The sequence below is a fragment of the Pelobates fuscus genome, chromosome 7 (assembly GCF_036172605.1).
Source record: "Pelobates fuscus isolate aPelFus1 chromosome 7, aPelFus1.pri, whole genome shotgun sequence".
Classification (NCBI taxonomy): Eukaryota; Metazoa; Chordata; class Amphibia; order Anura; family Pelobatidae; genus Pelobates; species Pelobates fuscus.
In genome coordinates, this window is record NC_086323.1 from 18,134,587 (window position 1) to 18,145,490 (window position 10,904).

Sequence of the window (10,904 nt, forward strand, 5' to 3'; positions counted from 1 at the left end):
GGCAGATATGGAAATCAGACCTGCGGGCGACACAGGCTGAGATAAGCACCCTAGGAAAAAGACTCACTGCAGTGGAGTCCAGGGACGGCGAAAGAGACACACACAGCCTATAAACAGCCCGGCAAGAGATACAAGTCCAAAAGCTTACCAAGACTGTGACAGTGCTGGAGTCCAGGCACAGAAGGAAGAATATCCATCTCAGAAGCATACCAGAACTGATCTCAGGGGATGACCTCCTGCCCTTCCGCCACCGCATGCTGACTCAGAGATGGTGACGTCCGCTTTTACAGATCCGAAAAGCCGCCTCTGCCCCAGCGGAGGCGCCCAGAGACATAATTGCTGTCACTAAGAAAATTGCGGCCAGATCCGCTATTATGTCCCGCTCGAGAGAGCTAAAAATAGTGAAATTTGAGGGCTGCAAGGTAGTTATTTATGGGGATCTCCCGATCGATGTGCTCATGGCGAAACGGCAACTAGGCCCAGTTGCGGGAAGGCTACGGGAAGGCTGCGGGAAAGCTATGGGAAGCAGAGATCAGGTATAGGTGGGGAGCGGACGGGTCACTGGTAGTGCAGAGGGGAGAGGAAACACTCACCTTACCCCCAGAGGGCAACCAGGAGACATTCCTCCAATGCCTGCAAGTGACAGGCACAACACCGAAACCGGCCCATAAAGCTAAGGCCAAGGCCAACACTCACCGCTGACTCGCCACACCTCACACGCATAGCCGAGACACAAATCACCAAACTAACCAACCGCTGACTGCTGTAGCAGACAAGTAAATTAAATGAACTAGCACCACCAGACACATGTGAAGAGTTAGGCACACTGTATTATGTTGACGCGACTCTAACCGATAGCCACCAGTAGATAGGGGGATAATGCCCCATGACAGACCACACCAGCATACAGGGATACTGAACGAAGGCCCCTACACTGAACATATATTGTGCATAAAAGAGACACAAAGAATATTCTGCCTAAAATATGTTGTTGCTGGAATAATACAGACGGACCAATGTTGGTACCACCCTGTTATTTTTATACCCTGTTATTCTTATACCATGATACAGTTGTATTTCTATGTACAGTAATCCAATAAAAAATAAATAAATAAAAATGTTAGGAAGGCTGGACTTTATGGACACATGTCTCTTTTTAGACTATGTAACTATGTAGCAGTCTGCTTTCATAGATAATTCCATTACAGTATGAAACTTAATTTTGATGTTTTCACTCTTATATCGTTACAGTGTGTCGCAGCTGTGTCACTTCTTTTCACCATTGCAGCTATAGTGATCTTCTTTGAAGAGACTAAAGAGTATTTTCTTTTTGAGTTGGTGAACGAAACATCTTATTCAGACACTGAATACTTTTCCCTGAAATATGAGTTTGATTACCGCAAGGTGTCCTATTTGCTTTATCTGGAACTTGTTTGCATCTTCTGGTTCATTTTTGTGTTTTTCATACGTTTCTTTTTCTGCCCGGACAAGAAAAAATTCATCAAAAATCTTCTCAACTGGGTAGACTTCATATCTCTTTTCCCAGTCTTTGTGGAACTGCTGGCAAGAGGGGAAGTCAAACCAATGCATGACTTATGGAAGGCCCTAGGGTTTCTTCGCACAACCTACATTCTCAAGTTGATCAGAATCATTCTACATATCGAAGGCAGTCTCATTCTGAGGGTCCTCTCTGGGACTTTGAAGGCAATTATGAAGGAAATCTTCATTCTCTTGCTGGTCCTGGCTTCTGAAGCACTGTTTTTTGCTACTTTGGAATTCTATGCAGAATGTTCTGATATAGCAATAAATCATGAGTCCTGCAGAGACATCTACGCGTCCTGCTGGTGGGCTATAATCACTCTGACCACAGTAGGATATGGAGACATATATCCTGTGACCACTTTTGGCAAAATTGTATCAAGTGTAACAGCCATTTGTGGCATCATGACCATTGTGATACCAATCCCCATCCTAATGATAAAGTTTCAACATTATTACTCCATAGCTTTAGCGAAGGAAAAGCTAAAAGATCACAGGCACAAACAGCAAGGATTATAATTCCAATGAACCAAAATAATATTTACAACCCCTAGAGGAATAGAACCATTTGCAACAAATAGTGGATAGTCGTACACAAGATCAAGTATGTCTTATGAGCGTAAAGTCTTTATGTTTTTAAAAAACAAATCTAGTCCCAAAATGTCAAGTCATAGGAATATCTATGCGGTTTTGTGTGGCCCTACATACAATGTAGCCTCTATTATCTATAAAACACTGACAGGATTTGTACACCGGCTTGAGGCTTCCTGAAAAATGTGTAGATTAATTTTTTATTTTTATTTTTTAATTTGTTTATTTTTATCTTAAACTCCTGCACAGCCCATTTCATTAAAAAGTTGGTCAGCCAAATAAGATACATCCAAAACAATCAGTTAGAATATATTCCTCTTCATACGGAGTCTCCGTATTCAACCCTTGTCCTCCACCTTTTGTTAACCTGTAAATGACTGACATCAAAGTATAGAGCAATATGACTGTATGGATGAAAACCAAGACTGGTTAGGATATTTGCATGGAGGAAGGGAAGAAAGGGAGTCCCTGAGGAATCAGTGCCTACTAGTCCCTAAGATGTAAATATATTACCTTCTGATGAGGGATCATGGGAGGCAGGTCCGCCTATAGTACCCTTATATAATGATACACTAAAGAGGAACAGTTAAATAGTTAAGTAGTTCCCTTCTGATTCACACCAGTTAGTATTTTGTCCAGCCTAGCTGGATATAATTTCCCCATAATTCTCTGTAAATCTATGCCCGGACTGTCAAAGGCTGCACATAGGAAGTCCTTGAACCTTTGGAATTTGCATTGGATTCCAGACACATCCAAATACAGAATAGGAGGATTAAAAAAAGACACTCAACCTCAACAAACAGCTAACCTATGGGTTTATATACTAAACATCATTTTAAAAATGTGAAAACCAAACTTGCTAAACGTAGTCCAAAATGATTTGGAAAAATTCAGTGGAAACTATAGGCTACCAATACAACCTCCCCCCTCTCTCCTCCCTCTCCCCCATGGTGATGAATGAGTTAACAACCTTTTTCTCACTTACCTAAATCCAGAACCTAGGTCCCTCTGCTCTGGGTTAGGCTCCTCCTTCCAAAAAGTCAGCTGACATCGGGGGCCTGTTGCGCATGCGCAGTAAGCGCCGCCATAGCATTAGGACAACCTTTATAGGAAATCATTGCTGTAATGCACAGCATGAGGACGTCCAGTGTCAGGCGTTCAAAAGCCTCCTAACGACCCGGAAGTCCCCCTAGTGCCTGTCCAGTCGGCAGACACTAGAGGTGGAGTTAACCGTGCAAGGAAATTATTGCAGTTTCTCAATAACTGTAAGTGCAGGGTTAACCTGTCAGGGACACTGCACCCAGACCACTTGAATGAGCTAAAGTGGTCTGGGTGCCTACAGTGTTCTTTTAATTCTTCTTTAAAGGATTCCAAATATAAAGTTTCATTGTTTCTAATCACAGCATTTTCACTGCAATTTATTAGAAGCTTTCACTCAGTTACCAGATAGATACATGTTCAGTAAAGGAAAAGCCAACAGACATTTACCTCCACCCAGTATATTATACATACACATATTACAATCATACATGATATGTTAGGCAGTAAGCTCACAGTGTTCTTATACCAGTTTTAATGTAATGGTTTTTATTCCACTAGCATGCTTAATTAATATATAATTGCTAATATTAATAATGCTGAATGTACAGAGATATTATGCTCTCATTAAAGCAGGCCTTTTATGGTTTTAATGTAATAAACATTTCTATTAAATATAGCTAATGCTGTATTTTATTTCTTATTCCTTTTCAATATGTGTACACTACAGTCACCAGAACAACCACAGCTTATTGTATTTGGTTTGGTGAGTATAATCATTCCCTTCAGGCTTTTTGCTAAAAACACTGTATCTCTACTCAGATGGCTACTACAGATGCTTCCTGGGGCAGTGCTGCATAGCATGACTACTGACTACCTCTGCATGGAGACACTGACCTTTCCTTATAGAGATGCATTGATTCAATGTATCTCTATGAGGCGATGCGAATTGGCCAGCGCTGTGTTTGACTTGTGCTGGCTCTACCCCTGATCTGCCTCCTTGACAATCTCAGCCAATCCTGTGGGTAAGCATTGTGATTGGCTCAGAACAACAATTCTCATGATGTCAGCTAAATAGGCAGATTTGGGGCAAAGCCAGCAGCTGCAGAATTGAACAAGAGTAAGATTTTTCTATATTTAGGGGAGTAAGGAGGGACCATGGGGGCTAGATGGTGTTTTTTACACAATAGGGATCAGGAATAAATGTTTGTGTTCCTGACCCTATAGTGTTCCTTTAACCCCTTAAGGACACATGACATGTGTGACATGTCATGATTCCCTTTTATTACAGAAGTTTGGTCCTTAAGGGGTTAAGCACCGTAACAACATTTCATTGTTGTGCAGGTTATGGAGCAGATATTTCCCTTTACCCGCTCTGCCTGTTAAGAGTCTTTTCTAACTGCTGAGAATTATGCAGCTATAAACTTGCCTTGAGGAGATAAATCACAATGAGGACGTTACATTGTCTCCAATGAAGTCTCAGATCTGACAAACTTGCATGTGTGGTGTGTTCTGCGCATGCACAATTAGGATGGATGTAATTATTAGGATAGCATGAGATTATAGATTGATCTCTGCATACACAGACCATGAATTTGCTATAAATAGATCCTGTATGATGAGTGAAACTGCATTGGGAGAAAATGTATTTATCCCATAAACCCCTGAATGACATGGATGTACAGGATAATAAAAAAATAAGAAATTATAACAATGAGAGGGATTGATTTATTCTCTCGGTCATAGATGAGGTTCAATCCCTGTGATCCTTCTTCTTGAAGATCATTTAATTTCTTTCTCCCTGAAGACGAAAGCCTGGTTACAGTCAGCTTCTGTTAAGCTCTACCTTCCATTTCTGATAATGGTGCCTTCTCAATTCATCAATCAGTATTGACAGAAAAAATGATATGCTAGCGTTTAGGTGTAAATGGCGTCCAGTAACCTATGTTACTCTAGAAACACAAGTACAGGGGAACAAAGCTACAGCCTCTTCATTCTCTTCCATGTTGTTATGGAAAAGGAAACAAGAAGGTGGTGACTGGGTCCCCAGCTTTCAGGACCATTTGCTGTTCCAAGATGTGTTTATACCCTTGAGGTACCGAGATGGACATGAAAGTACAGCCAGTCAGTTATAATGTGGGTTTCCTCTGGGGTTTACTTGGTCTGCCCTTCCAACGTTTCAGTGAAAATTGAAAATGCAATGATTCAATATATTGGGCGTTCTTGTCTACTGCAGACACTAAGGAATCCTGGGGCCCCCTGTGTGATTTATTTTCCTTATTGAGAGGGCCCGCCATGCATCACACAAGGAAAGATTAACATAATTATAAATGATCTTGAAATAGGCATTGAAAGCCATGTATCAGTGTTTGCAGATGACACAAATCTTTGTAAAGTAACAAAATGTGAGCAGGATATTGCTTTGCTGCAGAGGGATTTGGTTAGATTGGGGGACTGGGCACTAAAATGGCAGATGAAATTTAACATAGAGAAATGCAAAGTTATGCACTTTGGGGTTAAGAATGCACAAGCAATTTACACCCTAAATGGTAGTGAATTAGGGCTAACCACACACGAGAAGGATTTGGGAATTGTTAACAAATTAAACAGCAAATTAAACAGTAACAAATTAAACAGCAATATGCAATGTCAATATGCAGTTGCTAAGGCCAGTAAGGTTTTGTCATGTATAAATAGGGGCATAAATTCTCGGGATGAAAATATAATTTTGCCTCTTTATAAATCGCTGGTAAGACCACACCTTGAATATGCTGTGCAATTTTGGGCACCTGTTCTAAAGAAGGATATTATGGCACTAGAAAAAGTGCAGAGACGAGCTACAAAATTGATAAAAGGAATGGAGCATTTTAGTTATGAAGAAAGGTTAAAAAATGTTAATCTTTGTTGCCTAGGGCCACTGCGGCGAGGCTTATCGCTGGCCCTGCACCCAGGGACGCATTGATGGTGATCTAACTAGCATGGCTATTTACGGTATGATAGATGTAACCTAGTAATAATATACTCGACATAACCTGTTCCCTAGTACTGAGCACTCACGAGAGCAAAACGCACAAGGTATAAGAAAGGATACTAATGTTGTTTTGTGATATATAGCTACTAGCATCCCCCTGTTTACCTTTAGGACATAAGCAGCCTACTATAATCTGTGAATATCTGCAACGCTACTTTGGTTGTATTTTGTTGTGTTCTGTTCGGTGGTTTCTGGAGCGAATCCAGCCTGACTTGCGCTATATTTGCTCAATGCATGTCTACGAAATTGAATTGTATACTGTTTCTCCCTTGACAGCCTAACTAGACAGGCATTGCTCTTGGTTCTACTATGTTTTTGCTAAACGACAAGATAAAAAAGAAAAAATGAGGCATCGCCATTCCGGAAATGTAATATTTCAAAGCTGACAATGTCTTAACCCCCAATTGTAAACCACTTATACGTTTCCCTACTTCTCTTATGTACTCTATCATATATGCTTCAATAAAAGAAAGATTGACAAAAAAAAATAAAATGTTAATCTGTTTTAGTTTTGAAAAAAGCGGCGCCTGAGAGGGGATATGATAACATTATACAAATATATTCAGGGCCAGTACAAACAATTATCTGGAAATCTATTCATAAACAGGGCTATACATAGGACACAAGGTCACACATTTAGGCTGGAAGAAAGGAGATTTCATCTAAGGCAAAGAAAAGGTTTTTTTACAGTAAGAGCAATAAGGATATGGAAATCTCTGCCTGAAGAAGTGGTTTTGTCAGAGTCTATACAGATGTTTAAACTGCAATTGGATAAATACCGTATTTATCGGCGTATAACACGCACTTTTTCTCCCTGAAAATAGGGAGAAAATCATGGGTGCGTGTTATACGCCGATATCCTACATTTACTTACCTGTCTTGAAGCGTGGGCCGGCTTCACAGCGCGCACCGCGGAACTGGAACTTAAATTTCAGGTTCCGGTTTCCAGGGGGACTGAAAGGAAGTGTGCACACTATTGTGTGCACACTTCCTTTCAGTCCCGCCGGTACTGGAACTTAAATTTCAGGTTCCGGTTTCCGGCGGGACTGAAAGGAAGTGTGCACACTATTGTGTGCACACTTCCTTTCAGTCCCGCCGGAAACCGGAACCTGAAATTTAAGTTCCAGTTCCGCGGTGCGCGCTGTGAAGCCGGCCCACGCTTCAAGACAGGTAAGTAAATATGGGACAGAGGGAAAGTGCACTAGGGGACACTATGGGAGGGGGGACACACTATGGGGTTGGAGAATACTATGGGGGGGGAGAATACTATGGGAGGGGGGAGAGAATATTATGGGGGGGAATACTATGGGAGGGGGGAGAGAATACTATGGGAGGGGGGAGAGAATACTATGGGAGGGGGGGAGATTACTATGGAAAGGGGGGGGAACACTATGGGATGAGGGGGGGGAATACTATGGGAGAGGTGGAAATTTCCTGGAATTTCCTTCTGGAAATGAGGTGCGTGTTATACGCCGGGGCGTGTTATACGCCGATAAATACGGTACTTGCAAAAACATAACATACAGGGATATGATTTCTAGTTAGTGGGGTATTAGCTGCTTGATCCAAGGAGACATCTCACTGCTATTTTGGGGTCAAGAAGGAATTTTTTTCTAGTTTATTGCAAACTTGGAAGCGCTTCAGACTGGGTTTTTTGCCTTCTTTTGGCTCAACAGCAAAAACATATGTGAGGAAGGCTGAACTTGATGGACGCAAGTCTCTTTTCAGCTATGTAACTATGTAACTATGAAAGAGAGTTATAGCTTTTAGAGATATCTTTATTTTCTGATTATAGTTTGTGCAAAAAGGGAGGGATACAGCCATGACCATTAAGAATTGAATAGACTACCTGCTAGATGACCTGTTTTTATTTTGGGGAGCACAATTTATTAATAGGGAGCTGTCTTGGGTGATACTTTTTTAGAACAAAGTATATGGTTTGAACAGACGAAATGGACAAACAAAGTACATATTTCATAACAATGATATGAGCGTTGGACAACCTTGTTGAAAACAAGTCTTTGTAATATACAACAGTGTTTTACCACAAGAGGGCGCCGTTACCCTATTGAAATAATAGCTGGGCTCATTCACGTAATCACTTCTCTTTAATTTAGATTTTAAAATTCTCTCTCCACATGAATTATTTATGTTACTGCATAAATACATTAGATACACATGTAAAGATAACTTGTGAAACGGCATTAAAACATCAGCAAATGCAAATACATTATATAAAGAGAGTTTACAAAATATTGTCTTCTGTAATTGTCACAAAAATTGAGTTATTTTAGCTGATATCACTAAGTCCCCCAAACTTTTATTTTTATTGCATCATAATTATCTTTTGACGGCTCTGGAAGGAACAAATACCCAGATTTTGATGGTTAATGGGCCGTTAGGAGACAAACCGACGTTTTAAGATGGTAGCATGATCCATCCATTAAATTTAGCCCCTACTTCTTTTATAGAAACCCTTCCTCCTGTCCTGGAAGCATCATGAGACATTGTGAGACACCTTGATCTGACACAGAAAGCCTGACTCACATCATTAAATGTTCTTCGGGAGAGAGTGAGTGGGAGGAGGAGACACAGACCCAGATTACCGTTAAGCTCTGTGTAGGCTGCCTAGGCCTCAGACAGGGGTTTCGGCTCTAAGTGGACCTTCATTGAGCAGGCACAGAGATAAAAAGATCTCCCTGCACTCTCTTCACAGAGGGAGTGTTGTGGTCTGTACCAATATCATGAATAGACCACTTTATGAGCACCTTCATGGTTCCACTGCACTTCTTGCCCAGAGCGCCCAAACCATGAGGAACTCTTAAAGTGATTTGCAACCGATATTGATTCAGATCAGGAAGCACCAGACCTCAAGGGATCCATCTCTTACTTCACTGGACCATCACGGAAGCTAAGCAGGATATTGGGGGGGGAGTGTGGAATACACATACACAAAACTTCTATACACATACAAATCAGCCACCACACATACAACTCTTAACCAGCACGCACAGACACACTCAGCCCCCCCCCCTCATACAGCTCTTCTCCACACAACACTCAGCCATTACAAACACATATCACTCACAAAAACAGAGTCCAGGGACAAGGGTTAATCTGGCGCCGTGCTAAGGGCCTGGGCAACCTTAATCCGGCTCTGAAGGGACAGGAGAGAGGGATTAGTCAAGCACCATGACATATTAACCGCAAACCTGAAATATTAACCCCGCACTGCACTATGCTTTATGAACCCCTGAACCATGATGCTGCATTAAAGGGTTAGTCCAAACACCATGACTACTTCAGTGATTTGAAGTGATCATGGTGCCTGGAATCTGTTTGTTTCTGTTTGAGTTTGAAAAATGCAGAGATATAGCTCTTTGCTGCGAGAGGTGTAACTCCACCTCTTGCAGTGCCATTAAAGCAGGATTATCCAGTTCAGAACAAGTGTTCCTGGCAGCTTATGTTAATTCTGTGCATTTGGACAATATGCCGTCAGTGTGCACAGCATGTCAGAGACAGATAACCAGTAGTGGCACAGACCATGCTGCCCATGTCCTCCCCGCAGCCCGCTCCCTGAGGTCCGTTAGCCTACAGCGGGGGAGAAATGGGCGTGGGGGAAAGCGATGTCACCAGAGGAAGACCAGGCTGCCAGTAGAACTTGGTCTTGGCTTGGAACTAAGTTATGCTTTATTCTTTTTGTTGTTTTTTTTCACTGTTATGGATGAGAGACCAAATCAGAAAGTATTACTCTGACCACAAACAGTGTTTTATCAAACCGTGTTATGGTAAGAGTAACCATTGGTTGAACATCACACCTGGAGTGTTAACACTGCATCTACATCATTAACCTCAAACATGCTGCTTTCAACTTGAACGTGTTATTTTTCTCTCAGTATTCAGGAAACTCTGATGCAATACAAAGCAAGACAATGTTAAATAAACAAATAATTATTCGTAACATACCGATATACAAGGTTAACAATAAAGTCGTAGAGGGACAATTTAATGTGGATAACCTTCGAACCTCCAATAAATCTGCTGAACATCCAACAAATGTAATGGTGGGTGACCCCAACGCTGATTTATACCTTTATGATATCGCGGTCTTCAATCGAGATTCTGGAGTTTCTGCGCGGTCTGCAGTTTGGGGACCAGCTTGCAATTCGCAAAACTGCAAGCTGAGCCACTCATTATTGATTGACAGTTATACAACATCTGATGGGCATAGTAAACCTTACACCCAATCCATTTAGTGACCCATCTTTCTTTGAAAGACCTTCTTCTTAATGCTTTTACACTGGTTTACAGTCCCCTCTTTTTCTCTATCTACATGTCATGATAGAAGAAGGTCTACAACCTCAGATGGTAGCGGTCCTTTAACTATCTGTAGTTATATAGACAATCCTTAAAGGGACACCCAGACCGCTTTATCTCAATGAAGTGGTCTGGGCCCAGTAATCCTGTAATGTTAACCCTGCAATGTAAAACATTGCCGGTACAGCTATATTTCCATTCCAGGTTAAATGCACCTCTAGTGGCTGTCTTCCTAACAGCAATTAGACAGCATTTCCACTGTGAGAACAGAGTCAAACTTGGCTCTCTCACAGTTAACCTCCCCAAATACTTCTCAAGGAGAGATACTGAATAAGTGGAGCGCAAACATAAATAGCTAATAGAGAGCCTAAGTATACACCCAAAAGTG

At 41.5% G+C, this 10,904-nt stretch overlaps 1 protein-coding gene across 2 annotated transcripts in view; it reads left to right on the forward strand.

Annotated features, from left to right (window-relative positions):
* LOC134568980 (potassium voltage-gated channel subfamily C member 3-like) overlaps positions 1 to 2,105 on the forward strand; it is a 41,026-nt gene extending 38,921 nt beyond the window's left edge. For both annotated transcript variants that reach the window (XM_063427746.1, XM_063427745.1), the window contains exon 3: positions 1,252 to 2,105. In XM_063427746.1, the coding sequence (XP_063283816.1) occupies positions 1,252 to 2,058 (807 nt within the window). In that variant the 3' untranslated portion in view covers positions 2,059 to 2,105. The remainder of the gene's footprint in view (positions 1 to 1,251) is intronic.
* Positions 2,106 to 10,904: the final 8,799 nt, after the last annotated feature.